The sequence below is a fragment of the Primulina huaijiensis genome, chromosome 17, assembly GCF_012295235.1.
Source record: "Primulina huaijiensis isolate GDHJ02 chromosome 17, ASM1229523v2, whole genome shotgun sequence".
Lineage (NCBI taxonomy): Eukaryota > Viridiplantae > Streptophyta > Magnoliopsida > Lamiales > Gesneriaceae > Primulina > Primulina huaijiensis.
The window spans coordinates 2665345-2682556 of NC_133322.1; the positions used below are offsets into that span (position 1 = coordinate 2665345).

At 33.2% G+C, this 17212-nt stretch overlaps 2 protein-coding genes across 3 annotated transcripts; one reads left to right on the forward strand and one right to left on the reverse strand.

Annotated features, from left to right (window-relative positions):
- Positions 1–3935: 3935 nt before the first annotated feature.
- LOC140962858 (uncharacterized) lies at positions 3936–11099 on the reverse strand. The gene is made up of 10 exons (XM_073421906.1): positions 10740–11099; positions 9562–9927; positions 8589–8699; positions 8344–8434; positions 7683–7751; positions 7258–7335; positions 6523–6597; positions 5985–6035; positions 4618–4854; positions 3936–4523 (listed from the first exon to the last, which is right to left on the reverse strand). Exons 1-10 carry the CDS (start codon positions 10856–10858, stop codon positions 4380–4382), a joined length of 1341 nt encoding a protein of 446 aa, XP_073278007.1. The 5' UTR covers positions 10859–11099; the 3' UTR covers positions 3936–4379.
- Positions 11100–14111: 3012 nt separating this feature from the next.
- Positions 14112–16995, forward strand: LOC140962835 (S-adenosylmethionine synthase 1). Of its 2 annotated transcripts, none has more exons than XM_073421870.1 (2): positions 14112–14258; positions 15599–16995. In XM_073421870.1, the coding sequence occupies exon 2, from the start codon at positions 15607–15609 to the stop codon at positions 16786–16788; it is 1182 nt and encodes a 393-aa protein (XP_073277971.1). In that variant the 5' UTR covers positions 14112–14258; positions 15599–15606; the 3' UTR covers positions 16789–16995. The 2 variants fall into 2 exon arrangements, with proteins under 2 accessions (XP_073277971.1, XP_073277973.1); XM_073421872.1 differs by lacking the exon at positions 14112–14258 and adding an exon at positions 14364–14387.
- Positions 16996–17212: the final 217 nt, after the last annotated feature.

Genomic DNA, 17212 nt, shown 5'->3' on the forward strand with positions numbered 1-17212 from the left:
CCGTGAGACCGTCTCACAAGAGTTTTTGTGTATAGTTTTGCTTTCATTCATTGAGTTTTTTATTTTATTTTGTCTATATACATATATGATCTCACTTAATGGGATAACCACGGGCGGTAGTTTGGGTGGCTCGGTTTTTTTTTCTTATTTTTATATGTAAAATTTTATCTATTTTTTCGAATGTTCAGATATTCTATTTTTCAATATTAGTTCAATGTTAGCTTAGAAAATTTTAGTTCGTGTAAAAATGAAAACTTAACTCGATCACGAGAATAACGACTCGTGTCCGTATTGTTATTGTTATATTTATAATTTTTTTATGTATTGTGTAATAATAATTATAATATTGAATTAATTACTTGTTGTTTGATGTATTATAATATTCTTTTAGATCTACTGACCAATAAAGCTGGTAGGCGGAACCTGCCTTGTTGACCTTTATTTTAGATTTTATTTATTATACATAACTAATTATTTAATTATACCAATTGTGGAAGTACAAATTCTTTGGGGACCCTAATTTACAGGAAAGGGTATCGTGTGAGATCAACGGATTAGAAGCTCGGTCTCTTGAGTACATATTTCAATTCCATTGAATTGAGATTTTCAAATTTAATGTGGAGTTATAAAGTTGACATACATTTTGATGATTCGGTGACAAATATTTGACAACATCATAAGGAAAGAAATATTTCAATTGTAACATATAATAATTTTACTCTTTGGGAACATATAATTGATTTAAAAGATGATCGGGAAGCAAGAGGTGGATAATTAGGGGAGTAGGTATGCTTGAATTTGTCCCTTGACAGGAATAGAAGCAATTATTGTTTTAATCGATATATATTTTTTCATTATATAATTTGTCTCGTGACAGCATGTTTTGATAATATTTTTTTTTTATCTTATACATCTCAATGTAAAAAGTAATAAAAACAAAAAATTTATTCATTTATAGAAATATTTTTATGTATTATTTTTCTTAGCTATATATTTGTTATATTTGAATATATACTCTACTTCATTGTCTTAATCGACATATATCTTTACCATATAATTTGTGTCCATTAAAGATGAATAAGTCCATTTTGTAGTTTTTCATTACCTGGACTTAGGCTAACGCATTAAAATGTGATATATATAGTTATAAGAATTTTCAAATTCGATTTATTCATAATGATTTTTCATAATAAAGATCAACTCAAAATAATGAAAATTTGGATTCGTGATTATTTTAAATATGATATAAAAATAATAGACGGAAAAATTTATTGACCTTTTGGTTGCAAAAATAGAGTGATATATGCATGTAGGTGCACTATTTCATTGTGACGATTATAACTTTCTTTTAATATTTAATTTCTCACTTAATGATTAAACTTTGTTTATTTATTATTTTGAGGATGAAAAAATCCAACATTTCATTTAAATGTTTTAGTTAATAATAGTTACATGAGTTACGTTGTGTATTTCTTCAATTTGAAAAGAATCAATGGCAGTCAATCTATAACGATATTTGAATACTAAATAAAGCTTCCAAATTTGAAAATCAAGTAACATGCAAGAGACTAATTCAAAACTAAAAGTTGATATAACTTGTTTCTTCTAGTTTTACAATTTAATAATGTAGGACCGAATGCTTTCCACTTTACCAAAAGTTATAATTTGTGGTAACGAAACAAGTCAAATATTTTAAATCATACAACTCAAGCTCCACGTTTCAGTTATTGTATCGATCAGTGACACTTATTATATCCAACAATCTATCATAATAATTACACTCATTACAATCAATGAGAATCAAACTTGTGACTTTACACTCATTAAATAAAAGTTAAAAGCCTTTTTTTTTAGAGTTATAATTTCCTGATCTTTCTATTTTACTCGTGGTCATTACTTACAAATTATATATTTAAATAAAAGTTTGACTTTTGTTTAGCGTTTTTAATTTTCTAATATCTTTATTCTACTTATGATCATCAGTCATAAATTCTATGTTTAAATTGAGATTAGGTCTCTTGTGATCCTATTTCACAGATCTTTATTTATGAGACGATTCAACCATGCATATATTTATAATAAAAAATAATATTTTTGACATGAAAAGTAATATTTTTTATGGACGACCCAAATAAGATATATGTCTCATAAAATTGGCCCGTGAAACTGTCTCATATGAGTTTNTACTTTAATAAAATATGGTCAAAAAATTTATTGTGCATCTAATTTTTAAATCTCTCTACTTCTGATCATTGGCTAAAACTTATATGTTTAAATAAAAGTTTGTTTCAACAACATTTTTTTGGGTTTACATTTATAAATTATTTGAATAAAACATGATAAAAGATCATTGTGATTAGAGCTGTCAATTTGGGTTGAGTCCGTCATATTGACCCATTCCGCCAAACAATTTAAGTGGATTGGTTTGTAATTTTGTGAACCTATTTAAAGGTGGATCTAAATGAGCCTGCACGGGCCGGGGCGAGCGAGCTCGGGTTGTCCTGTGGGTCTGGAAGGGAATTTTTTTATGAATTACGGATTTTATTGTGGTATGTGTATTTTTTTTATTGAAAGTTGTAATTTTTTGTATCAAATACTTTGTCTAAAATGTACAAGTGTGAAATCAATAATTAAGAATTTTGTTGAGATTTTTTTTATAATTATTTATTTATGAAATGATAGATTTAATTAATTATAAATATTTTTTTGTGGTTCAGCCCTCTACCCCACAACTTACCTTGGGTTGGGTTGAATTGAGGATTTCCAACCCGTCGAGATGATGGTCGGCCCGACTTGCCCAACCAAATGGCGGGTTTTTGGTGGTCAAGCCACCCTCCCACGTGTTGGCTTGTTGACAGCTCTAATTATGATATGATTTTTATAGTTTCTAATTTTCTAATATGTGATCCATTTGTTTGTGATGTTGACTCGAACTTATGTATTTAAATAAAAGTTTTTGCAAACATTATACTTTTATGATTTATATTTATAAATTACTTGAATAAAATATGATAAAAAAATCATTCTGATATGTATTTTTTTTACTTGTGATAATTAGCCATAAATTATATACTTAAATAAAAGTTATATGTACGCTTTTTTTAGAATTTCTAATTTTTTAATCTCTTTATTCTACTTGTGGTCATTAACTAGATATTATAAGTTTAAATTATATATTTAAATAAAAATATCAACAAGTTTTCGATATTTAATTGTTTTAAAGTCTTTTTCTTAATAAATCTAGAAAAAATATTTAAAAAGTTGTGTTGGTATAATTCACTGTTTATCATTATATATTTGCGACCATGAGATATTTTTTATTACATTAATGTTTATTTAACATTATCAAGAACAACCTACTATTAAAAAAACAGACGACAATAAGATGCACTTTTTTTCTAATGCATCGATATAATTGAAAAATAAAAAGTAATTAATATTCAGAAAAATAAAACGGTTAAGAACATTGATGTATCTATCTAATCTATTGTGAGTAAGAGAGTTTTATTTGCACTCTATTCATTTTATCTAACTGATTGTCAACATTACTTCTATAGGACCAAACGATTGTCGTTTTGCCAAAAACTATAACTGATGATAATGATGCAACTCAAATATTTTAAATCGTACAACAACTCAAACAACACGTTTCGATTGTTCTACTTGACAAAGATAATTATTACACCCAACAATCTCCCTCTCAATAATTACATTCATTGCAATCAATAAGAATCGAACTCGTGATCTTGTCTCACTAAACGTTTGTCGCTTTACCAAAAGCTATTGCTGATGGTTATAATATAACTTGAATATTTTAAATCGTGCAGCAGTTTAAATACCACATTTCGATTGTCCTACTCGATAGGAACAATTATTTCACTCAACACCCTTCCTAAATGTTAGTTAATTTTCAAATTTGTCATCGACAAACCAAATAAACAATACACAAAATAATTAACGAGTACTTAAAAAAACAATTAATAAGAGATTTGGATGGCGGAGAACTTTGCACCCTTTGTAGGTTATGCTGCAGAACCTAAATCCTTTGGAGTTCAATATCTAGATAAGTATCATTAAATTTGGCGTATTTATATCATTTTTTTGTTGAATTTATAACAAAAAAATTAGTGCTCTCTAATTTTGCAAACCACTTAAAAGCAACCTATGCTACAACTCATTTTTGTGTAGGCAACACGAAAATAGCAACGCCGTCGGCTAGAACCGAAAATTTCCCATCAACTGAACCATTTCCTGCCTAATACATTGAAGAGATGCATGTGAATTTCTTTGAACCGATACATCCCAATCTTTCAAACAACACCATCTTAAATCATTGTACACGGGGTTAAACCAATCGCTATTATCATGCAACAGGTTCCTCAGTTCAATGATTGTTGTATGCTGACACAATTTTCGGCCACAGATTCCAAAAGGAAACTTTTTCCAGTTTTCTTGAGTGATGTCTCGAGTGCCCCATATAGTGAACTGTTCCTAAGTTCGATCCCAAAGGGCGTGGGCATTTGCTTAATAACCATCGGCAGAAAAGAGTGAATGATTAAGGTGATGAGAAAAAGAATATACATATTAGGTATCAGACACTAGTAAAAATCAATTTACCTTTGCAAGCCACATGATATACGTGGCAGAATGAACTGCCTGCGCCTCATAATCCTCAAACACATTATCGGGGATGATTGTGCAATGACCGAGTAGCTTTAATTCAGCATTTATAAACATGAAGATGTCATCATTCTCAGAACTTTTGCACAAAGAATGACTATTTATATTTTGATTGCCGGATGTCAAATGTTTCATCCAGAACAGCGAGAGGAAGCGACGGTGAAGCCATAAACCCTTGGAAAAAACACATATCAGAAAACAAACATTAACAACCTTATCCAGGTAAAAGGCAGCGCACAAATTAGGTAGTATTTTCCTCTTTAGAGAGATCCAAGTGTCAAGGAGACAACTTGGGTAAAAGAAAACCTACAGCCTAGCTAATTTTAATGGAAAATAGTTGCCATCTCCAACCACAAAAGAAAAACTCTGCGTGGAACTTTCGGCATTTTAAAACCATCGAGAGAGCAAGTCATACTTTCCTGACGACTTAGGGCATCAATAATATATATGTTCTTGTCTAGGGTTCAGCAATCAACAGTCTTATTCCCCTTGCTTGTAACAAAATAGCAATTCAAAGGGCAAACGTAGATAGAAGTGCAGGGCAAGCCCGAAATGAACTCATATAAAGCATCCGACAAGTCAACGAGTCAATGCTTATAAACGTTGTCTTTCTATGTGCTGATTCATGAACATACAAATTTGAACATTGGATAGATATTAATCTCACTTGCTATTGAAAGGATTACACGGGTTACAATGATTATTAGATGAGCAAACCAGATTCTGGCTCGTTTAAACTTAAAACGGACGGTTTCTCTAATGGGAGTCCAGGCGAATCTTCCATAGATGGTATTCTTCTAGATCACGTGAACCCAATTAGAGCCTTTCAGTTCATTGGAGTCAGCATCGATGAAAGATGGTTTCATTTAGACTCGGAGAATATTCTTTTCGGCCACATCAAAAAGTTTTTAGCCTTTATTGGATATGATGTCCATACTTCTTCCAGGATAACTTAGTGATATCTGGTTGTCCTTGTCACCACCTAGTTCACTTAATAATCTTGTTAGGATTTGTATTTTAGTTATTGATAGGTTTTGGTCTAGTCTCCCTCCTATTTTGTTTTTTAAGCTTTCAATGAAGTTGGATTACCTTTAAAAAGAAATCTGATGTCTACATAGTTCTACTATCTTAATATTGTATGCTATATATTACAAAATCATAACAGTCCTGACACGGCGAGTCAGAAATTGAGAAAAGAATCAACCTACGAGTTCATCTGGATTGAAACAATATAAATTCGAGTAATTGTTTCTGCAAGTTCTGAGAGCCATTTGAGTTCAAAAAAACATTAGCGACAGGCATACCTCTCTTCCGAAATAACGCCTTATCAACAACTCATTCCAGTGCAGCTCCTCCTATAATATAGTATGCCAAATGAAATAGAGAATTAGATTTAAGAAGTTCATGAGAAAAAGATAGACAACTTCAAAATATAGATAAACCCATCCTGTTGATCCAAGTGATACTATAACATGAAACGATTACATGATCATCAAGCAAGCCAATGATAATGAATTCTATAAAGCTTAAGCCATCACTTTCTTAAACCAAACATGTAAATCAGATCAACAGTATATCATATTGTTCAGTGTGCCCCAAACAATTATCTAGTTGCAATGCTACACAAATCATTAAGTTGAGTACGAGGCTTTCTAGATCATCATAAACTAATTTGAAGACATTATTTTTATCGGAAGAAAGATTGACACAGCAAACATCTCAACTTTTCGCCAGATCATAAAGATTGGGCATTTTTCAAATGATTAGTGCTCCATAATTGCTATAAAAATATAATAATTTCATGAGAAATCTTTGCAATAGGTAAAAAAGGCAACACCAAACCTTCCACATTTGATGAAATTCTGCACATGAGAAAGTATCATCTTTTAAATTCTCTACCATCTGGAGTAGTAATCGCTGCATCAAGCAAAACATTTTTAGGAAGTTTTTCCCACAATATTTTTTGGTATTGTAATAGAACAAACACAAGACTTTGATAATATAGTTTTTTTTTCCACTGATATTCTTGATCAGGAGGGACTATAAAGGGTATGGTTCTATATTCCAGTGAAGCAAGAATGATGGGAGAGAGAGGTATGGTTTGATATCCCGGTCAAGCAAGAATATTCTGCATATTTGTTAATTCAATCTTTCGTCAAACCAAGGTTTCATCTAAGGTATTGATAGTGGACTCCTACGAGAATCTCTTTCTATCTTAAGTCATGTGATGCAGGTTCATGCTAATATATTGAAAATTAGAAGAAATTTAATGCTAAATGAGGCACTGGAGTTCCATTATTATATCAAATGTGTATCACTGCCAACAAACTGTGACAGCTAGACCCTGTTAGATAGTCTTGGAAATGTGAGCTGGGCACTACGGTTTCAATAGAAAATATACAAATGTCACAAGAAAAGAACATGTTGATTAGTTTTTACTTTTAACTACTTGAACACAGCCAGGAAATGAGACCAGATAAACTTTTCCACAATTATATAATCACATGAAGTTATTCACATTTCAAAAAGAGTTTTTCCACAACATCAGGAAAATATGCCAGCAAGTGTGAAACTTACAGTCTGGTAATGCAAACAAGAATTATCAGCAACATGAAGCACTGTCCATTCTCGAGAATTTTGCAACTCGAGTATCACCTGATGGACACTACAATAATTCAGGAAAAACAAATTTTGGGACATGAAAATCATTTTTTAAGGTGCACAAATAGAGGAGAGAGGTGCAAATAGGGAATCATAATTCAGCTTGGAAGAGAAAAGAAGAAACGGTTGAGCCAGTCGAAGTGCCATGGGATTATTTAGACATGGGAACTACCAAAGCCTACACTACACTCTTCTCTCCTAGCCACAAAAGAAGATTACCTATTATGTGGTAAAGAAAATTTTAATGTACATGATAAATTCTGAGTGCATGCACTCTGCACAATGCAATGAGATTAAAAAAAAAGTACAATCAGCATAAGGTGTCTTAACAATATTCTAACCTGTGCATGTGACATGTAGGAAACTAACCAGCAACGGTGATTCCAAGCACGATAGTTCATTTTTGAATTCTACAACAAAAATGAATAAATCAGGTAGAAAGTATAATCTGTAATGTCAACCAGGAAAAAGCAACACAATGCCCTTGAATAAGAATTAGAAAATGACAAGTTATAGGCAATCATCAAAGGTGGATTCTACTATGACCGGAGAGAGTAAATCCTCAATGTCTATGCCAAATCAGCCAAGGGAAAAAACATAGCGGTTAATCTGCGTTATTTTAGGTATCACCAAAAATTAGCAGATGAAGATAAATCTTCATGTTAGATGGAAAGGTGAAAGAAGTGCACAAACAGAAGAAAACAAGTGAACAGTGAGAATTTACCATTTCTGCAACAAAAAAACATAAAATGTTAAAAAGAATACTAATGCAGAGGATGCATGAAAACAAATCATTATATATCACATATATCAATGTTCTATGATGTAAATCACAACTTTAGAAAGAAATAATCCTCGTCTATAGTTTTCACTAATACAGATTCTCTTTCCACAATCTCATTATAAAGAATCCTAATGCAGAGGATGCATGAGGACAAATCATTACATATCACATATATCGATGTTCTATGATGTAAATCACAACTTTGGAAAGAAATAAACCTCGGCTATAGTTTTCACTAAAACAGATTCTCTTTCCACAATCTCTTGCAGGTTTGCACACTTGTCTGCTATCATCTTGATCACCCATCTCCTACCAGTGTGAACATCATTACAAGGTAGGCTCAAAATATGAATGCACAAATTAGTTTTAGCATCTAGATGTAGACACATGTTTATGACTGCATAAGACAGCATACAGAATGTACACACAAACACACAGCTATGTAGAAAATGATGTACTCTACCTGTGGCTCCAAGCACATTCACTCTTCGGTGCATAGGAGAGAACCAAAGTTGATAACAGTAGTTCATCCATGAACAATGGAAATTGTTGTTTCCTTAATATAACCAACTTCCTACCAGTAGAAAAGCACACAGATTATATTGTCTACGACAGAATTGAGTAATGGTTGAATGTTACAAAACACAAATGACAGAAGCCAACTGCTCTCTTCAGGTTAGAACACCACCATGAAGGTACATGATGGAAGTAAAGGCAAATTAAGATCATACACACATTCAATAAATTCTTTGAATGCTTTGTTTTGCAAAACTAATCCTTCAAAGAGATTAGGTCACCAGAAGATTCACTTGGAGTTCCCTCACGGCACAAAAAGAGAGAGAAAAAATTCAATAGGAACTCCCTTGGCATTTTACAAATTCAACTAAACTTCACAAGATGTATCCAACATGTGAGGTTCTAAAAGTAACCACTAGCATCACAATTGAGTTTATATATTGTTCAATGTAGAGGATATGGAAGGCATTCCTCTCGCTTTGCTAATTAATCCTTCAATATAAACTGAATTACTTGCAATCACAATAACTTCCAATTCCCAATTGTGAACAATGAAGTTGAAACTACATAAGCTAAAATTTTGACAAAGAAAACCAACAGGAATCAGAAGAGTACAATAAACAGAACTTTGGACTGATCATGCTCACTTCTGGAACTATTTAGAAAATTAAGGGAAAGAAATCGGTATAATTCACTTGACCTAACAGAAGTTCCAAATTTCTTAATGTCATTTTCCAGAAAAGCAATTCATGCTTCATCAGGTTGCAGAAGATCCAACAAATTGCAAGAGATATAAAAAGGTTTCATTCAGTATATCTATCACCAAGAGGAAGCTCGGAAAATTGATTGCCTTTTCTCGACATAATTTGAAATTAGGTTTTCAGATTAACACAAGTGACATCAAACAGAAGAAAATAGACCTGGAATTCCACGCCGTGCCAAAATCACAGCTCAACAGAACAAGAACCCTGCTGTGTCTCATCGCTTCACTTTCCACAATGTCTAGGTCAGACTGTGAGAACTTCAATGTTTTAACATTGATGGATTTGTTGTTCTGTCCATGAGAGTCTAATAACATTTTATATCGTCTAAAAGAATCCATGAAGGCATCTTTAGCAGCACCATATAGTGGAAATAGAGCAAGTGTTGATATACCCAACTTATGTCCATTACTCCAAAAAAATGTATCAGAATTACAAAAATGTGATGGTTTTGATACAAGTGAACCATTGGCCTCTTCATCCAGTGCAGCAAATTGGGATGGATGAACAAACCCCAATTCATCACTGAAAGAATAAAATATCATTCATATCACAAACAACATAAAAATATTTTAGTAATGATCCATTTACATGATTGCAATAAAAAGAATCCTTAAAGATAACAACTGAAGACAGTACATTGACTACATATTATAACTACACGACGCCAGATAAAAAAATCCGATAAATATACAAAATCTGAATCAATAATCTATTTGTTTCCGAAAAACTTATTAAAAGATGTATGCTTCGTCAACTTGCACCAATAAACAAGGTGACAGCTTCTAACAGTCTTAATAGTTGAGAAAATTTATAGATCAGAGTATCTTTTGGTTGATTAATTTGTGATCAACAGCAGAAGAAAAAATATGGGTATTCTTGTAAAAGGGTAAATTACAAAAATCTACCTTCAGGAGTTTGTCCAACGCATAACACTTTAATCACTATGATCAATCCACGTCCTTGTAAGTTTTTCAAATGTCTCATTGACAGGGTTCTAAACGCGGTAAATATCTAATTTTTCTTGTTGCCGCCTAGACGACTTCTAAAAATCAGGGCGTGAGTGACGTCCAGCGCCGCACTGCTACTTGAAAATGAATATTTACCATTTTAATTACGATTTCTTTTAAAGATATTTCACTTTTTTCCCTACTTCTCCCTTTAAATCACCTACCCATGAGGCCATAACCTGAATCCAACCCTCCTAAAAACCCAGCAGCGCAGCATCACCAGCTTGCCAAGTATGGCATAGTGAAAAGATGCTTCATTTTCGCAAAAACCTTGGAGAAATCGATGGAATTCACCCTGAAATCATTACATAATATCGTATGGCTTACATCCAAGGGTGAGTATCAAGAATAGCCTCCAGTTGGCTCAACAGATGAGCAGAGTCAACAGCCGTTCCATCCATTCCTCCTGTAGGAAGTGATGTATATGACAGTATGGTGTGATTCATCGGGGGAGATGATCAGCATCGGCGGGGCTCCATCGCTCCATTTGTTGATTAGCTCCAATCCTCAGCTAAATCGGAATTAAAAAAAAATCCAAAAATGAACTCATCGTATCATAATTCGACAAATATCATTTCCACTTTTTCATAAAAAAAAATATTTGAATTGAGCAATTCAAGAAATGTAAAACAAATTTGTTTCCGAACATAACGTAGTACCAAAAGCTAATGTTTTTTTTAAGCTAACAAAAGCTGATGTTATGGTGATGGTCGTGGTTGCTAGGTTGGGCACGATTTAGGTTTTATCGGGTTTGGATAGTTATAATCGGATATACGACTTGTTCGGTTTCGACCAATAAATAATTTAGTGGGAATATAATATTGTGACTGAAAATAGTGTTTATTTAATTAATTTGTAGTTATTATAGAGTAATATATTAACTCTAAGAGGGTACACGATCGAGTAAGAAAAATCATACCCGACATATATAAAATATGTGGTCCGATAATTTCCTAACCCGTTTTCTTTGAAAATAACTCTACCCGATCAGGGTATCGGATATCCATACGCGATTGTCCACATCTAACGATTGTAAATCTGATTTATAAACTATGCTTGAATTGATGTCTTAATACCACTCAATAATTACATTTTTTGCCGTCGAAATCGAACAAATGACATCAGATCATAAGAAAAACTATAATTTTGGTTAAACATGTCTTTTACATAATCAGATAATATAATCTGATTATCTTTTAGCATAAGAATCCAACGTCAGATGAAGTAAAAAAAAAAAAAAAAAAAAAAAAAAAAAAAAAAAAAAAAAAAAAAAAAAAAAAAAAAAAAAAAAAAAAAAAAAAAAAAAAAAAAAAAAAAAAAAAAAAACAGACAGAGACATCAGATTTAAAAAGCCCAAATTAAGACGGCGCACGCCACCAATTTATTAATGTACCAAATAATTTGTCGAATAAATATGTTGGGCCTACGCAGATGTGTGGCCCAATTTGTAGCAGCCCGATCTCAATATATAATACATATTACATACTTTGTTTGTAAGCCTACATCATTTCATATGTTTAATTTAATAATTGAGTAGCCGCATTTTATAATTATATATTATATATTATATATTGTGAGAAACGGGTGAATTTGTTTAAATCTCCAAAACTAAAATTAATTTTACATTTAGTCTCTGACCGAAAAAATATTTATTTGTATTATCTGATTCAAAAAAATTGTTTCTTTCACGGATGAAAATCGGTACAAAATATTGAAAGTATGATGCTAATATATAATATTTGAATATCAACTATTTTAGATCTGATACAAAAAAATAAGATTTTGAGTATAAAATTAGAACAATTTTATCAATATAAACTTTTCTCACACATGTTTTAGTATTCAAAAAACATATATTAGTATCATATATGAAACAGTTGATACTTAAATATCATATATTAATATCATATTTTCAAAGTTTTGTATAGATTTTTATATGAAAAGACAAATGTGTAGTCAATATCAATTACTTACAATATATTTTTGAGTACTCGTTAATAATATATCAATACAAGATCTGAAATAGTTGTTATTTAAATATCATATATAGCAGTACAATATTTTTAATGTTGTGTACCTATTTTCTTCAAAAAAAAACACGTGAATCCAGAGAGCGCATAAATTTTTTTTAAATCAAGGAGTACAAACATATAATTATGACATATGTTGAAAGCGAACTTAAGTTTGAACGTGGAGATTTAAACTAAATTTACTCGTGAGAAGCAATTTTGTAATTTGGAGAAGATTTTTATTTATATAAAATTACACAATGACCCCGATTCGACCCGTACTTTATATGTAGTGTAGATCCTAATAAAACATAATATATTATAAAAATGAAACTGTTGGTGTGCGCGAAACTGACCAAATAAGTAAATAATAAAAAATCCACTGCCATAAATTTTAGGTCCACGCTGAATTGAAGTTGTATCAAATAGCCGTAAATCATATTATTTTATTTCATAAAAGAGTAGGTCTTTTATGAGACGGTATCACGAATCTTTATCTTTGAGACGGGTCAATCCTATCAATATTCACAATAAAATGTAATTCTTTTAGCAAAAAAAGTAATAATTTTTCATGGATGATCCAAATAAGAGACCCGTCTCACAAAATATTCACACAAGTTTTTATCTTCATAAAAATTATCGCGGGATCATCTTATATGTTAATTTTGTGAGATAGATTTCGATCTAACTCAATTCATGAAAAAATATTAAATTTATAATAATTATAGATCTTGTAAACATGTCTCACATATAAGAAATCGTGATACCATCTCAAAATAAATTTTATTATTTTATTCAAAGAAGTTAGGTAAGAGCGCTTTTTGTGCCTTTTAACTTATGATATACTATTATATATATACAATTTTGATATCCTGCACACCTACCGTGCACACCTATGTGAGCACCGATGAGGTGTCACTCATCCATTGGATGTGCAATTTTTCTATATTTTATCACATCCAATGGGTGAGTGACACCTCATCGGTGCTCACATAGGTGTGCACGGTAGGTGTGCAGGATATCAAAACTGATATACCACCAAACATTTTTGCTAATTTTAAAACAAAATATAAAATAAATAAGAAGTTAGTAGATTTTTTCCACAATGCTTTATTTTTTAAATATAAAAACAACTAATTCCATTTTGCTATTTATTATAAATTATATAAATATAATTTTTGAAATGAAATGAGATCGTTTTTATAATGCCACATAAATCTTATCAGACAGAACCATAATATTTAATTTAAAGCCTCTCTCCATGGGTATAAATAGCAATAATGGGATCCAATACGAAACACACCGACGGCTTTGTCCATTAAAATTATTCTATACACAATCAAACATTTATTACACAACTTGTCCGATGATATTATTCATGCTAATATACGACAAATGTCTTGAGCGGATAAATCATGATAACTTATTCAATCATAATATATTGACAAACCACTATGATTCATCATTCGACATATTTGTCATGTGTTAAGTGAACGAGTATAATCATTTATTTAGATAATTCGGATGGTATTTCACCTCGATTTATTATGGTTTATTAATGAATAATTAATCTATTATTTTCCATATCAGAAACGTCATCCACGTACTCCCTTTGATCTTGACCGTAAATTCCCAAACCACATCCGACGGTGAAAACATGGCCAAAACGCACCACCCTTTGTCCCCACTCTTTAGTCAGATTGACTTGTGAATTGTAATCTTTTCTATAAATAGGCTTGCCATTTCATCTATCAAGGTGTACCAAGTACCCAATTGAGATAGAGTTAGCAACGCACCCTTCTGTCGGTCCTTGGTTCCATCTGCTGAGGCACGGGAGGTTTGGCGAATCTTTGTTTTTTGTTGTTAGTTCTAGCCTTTGTGGAGGATTCTATTCGTGGGTTTTGTATGGGCTAATTGGCTAATGTTGTTCTTGCTGATGTGCTTTGATTTGAGTGTTTTCTTCTGAGTGAGTTATTCACGGCTTCTCTGTATGTGTAGAATTTCTTGATTGTGTTGATGATTTTAAAAATGTCCTTTTTGACATGGTAATTAAGTTCATGTTGTAAATAGTTGAGTAAATATGTTTGTTTCCCAATGGATTTAATAGATCTTTTTATCCCAACTTTTGCTACTAGATTTGGGATCTACTCATGGATCTTGAATCTTTTTATCAAGTTCTTTGGTTAAGGTCTAGCAATTATAACGAGATGTGAAGTAGACAGTTGCGAGATATGAAAGATCTGAACTTGTTTTTGCTTCTGAAGGTTGGCAGGTTTGATCAGTGATAGTTACTGACGAGTTTCATCGCTTTACTGTTTACTTAATTATGATTCATATAAGGGACTATTCTCCTCCCTTCAACTCAGATCTATGCACGATGTTAAGATGTCCCAGGGTTGAATAGAGTTTCTGGAAGTTACGACCTCTTTAGCTAGATTTTAGGGTTGAGGTAGGTTCAAGTCCTAATCTTAACATGGTATCATAGCTCAGGCTCATCGTTTTGTATTGGACTGCTTATAGTTGGGCCACCTGTTAATGTCTCTAGTTGTTCATTCTTGAGTGTGAATGAGTATGTTAAGATGTCTCACATGACATCGGTTGGATAGAGTTCCCGAGAGTTGCATGTATGGACTTGGACAATCCTCTCCCCTGAGCTAACTTTTGGGGTTGAGGTAGGTCTAAGTTCCAATTTTAACACCCGATATGCTCGTTTAGCGGGGCAATAAGCTTTGATTACCCTTCATTAAAGGATTTCTGATTGTTCTTGTTATGATTATCTTATGGTTTGTTCGCTGGATTCTATTCTAACTTCCAATAAGTTGACTATTCAGCATGCTTCTCGTTGTAAAAAGAAAAGATTCTCGGGGACTTTCTGGCTTAAAGACATGTTAAAAATTTAAAATAGCTTCAAATATTTCAAAATAAGGCGATGCCCTTTATTCTATAAACTGTTGTGCAGTATATCTTGGTTTTTTGGTGCTAAACGAAGAAAACCTCAGTTGGAATGTAGAATCTGTCTTTTTGGAGTCTTTAGATATTCACATTGATATCTTAACCCAACGTTTTATATCTCGAGTGAGTCAGTGACTCGGGTTTTCTTGTGTCGATTTGGATTTTTACTGCCACTTTTCTTGTTTCAAGGACTAAAATGATGGATTTGGAATTTTTTCCACCCAGGTGTAGAAATGGAGACCTTCTTGTTTACCTCTGAATCTGTGAACGAAGGCCACCCCGACAAGCTCTGCGACCAGATATCTGATGCAGTACTCGACGCCTGCCTGGAACAAGACCCTGACAGCAAAGTTGCTTGTGAGACTTGTACCAAGACCAACATGGTAATGGTCTTTGGTGAAATCACAACAAAGGGTGACATAGACTATGAGAAGATTGTGCGCACCACATGCCGCAATATTGGATTCACATCCGATGACGTTGGTCTCGATGCTGACAAGTGCAAGGTCCTAGTTAACATCGAGCAGCAAAGCCCTGATATTGCTCAAGGAGTTCACGGTCACCTGACCAAACGCCCTGAAGAGATTGGTGCTGGTGACCAGGGACATATGTTTGGCTATGCCACGGATGAGACTCCCGAGTACATGCCTCTCAGCCACGTGCTTGCTACTAAATTAGGTGCTCGGCTGACAGAAGTGCGCAAAGATGGTACATGTCCCTGGTTGAGACCTGATGGCAAGACTCAAGTTACGGTGGAGTACTACAATGAAAATGGTGCAATGGTTCCAATAAGGGTACACACGGTTCTCATCTCGACTCAGCATGATGAGACGGTTACTAATGACGAGATTGCCAAGGATCTCAAGGAGAATGTCATCAAGCCAGTCATCCCAGAGAAGTACCTTGATGAGAAGACGATTTTCCACCTCAATCCATCTGGTCGGTTTGTTATTGGTGGCCCTCATGGTGACGCAGGTCTCACGGGCCGAAAAATCATTATTGACACCTATGGTGGTTGGGGCGCCCACGGGGGTGGTGCCTTCTCTGGAAAGGACCCCACCAAGGTTGACAGAAGTGGTGCATATATTGTGAGGCAGGCTGCCAAGAGCATTGTTGCTAATGGACTTGCTCGCAGGTGCATAGTACAAGTGTCATACGCGATTGGTGTGCCTGATCCGTTATCTGTTTTTGTTGACACTTATGGCACGGGGAAGATCCCTGATAAGGAAATCCTGCAAATTGTGAAAGAAAATTTTGATTTCCGACCTGGAATGATCTCAATTAACTTGGATTTGAAGAGGGGTGGTGGCGGAAGGTTCTTGAAAACCGCCGCGTACGGACACTTTGGAAGAGATGAACCTGACTTCACATGGGAAGTAGTTAAGCCCCTCAAATGGGAAAAATCCCAAGGCTAAACCCGAGACATTTGCTACTGGTTTTTCAGGTAAACTTGCGTTTTTTTCCATTTTGTTTGTGTTCTTGCAACACAGTGTGCTTTGTGTTATGCCTTATAGGGAATGTGTGTGTGCTAGCTACTTAAATTACAGTTTGAGTCAGCTAGTCAGCAGTCGCATGTAAGAATAGTTCACATATGAATGAATTGTTCCAAGTTATTGGATTTATTATAATTTCCTCGTATGCTTTTATTCTATGTTTCAGACAGTTATGGTGTATTACTTTTTATAACATCTTGACATGATCTCCGATCTCCCCGTAAACTTTACCTTTTTGACAATCACAAATTATGAAACATCAAGACACATATATTCCTATTGATATGTATGTTTTGAATAGGTCATTTGTCATATGAGTCAACACCAGTGAAAAATAATACTTTTG

What these genes read in the sequence shown, in the direction of transcription:
- LOC140962858 (XM_073421906.1), bottom strand. Translation starts at nt 10,858, where the DNA reads ATGAATCACACCATACTGTCATATACATCACTTCCTACAGGAGGAATG. An exon ending in CCTACATGTCACATGCACAG is followed by an intron (nt 7,336 to 7,682) that starts GTTAGAATATTG and finishes AGTGTCCATCAG; the next exon opens with GTGATACTCGAGTTGCAAAA. An exon ending in CTTGTTTGCATTACCAGACT is followed by an intron (nt 6,598 to 7,257) that starts GTAAGTTTCACA and finishes TGCTTGATGCAG; the next exon opens with CGATTACTACTCCAGATGGT.
- LOC140962835 (XM_073421870.1), top strand. Translation starts at nt 15,607, where the DNA reads ATGGAGACCTTCTTGTTTACCTCTGAATCTGTGAACGAAGGCCACCCC.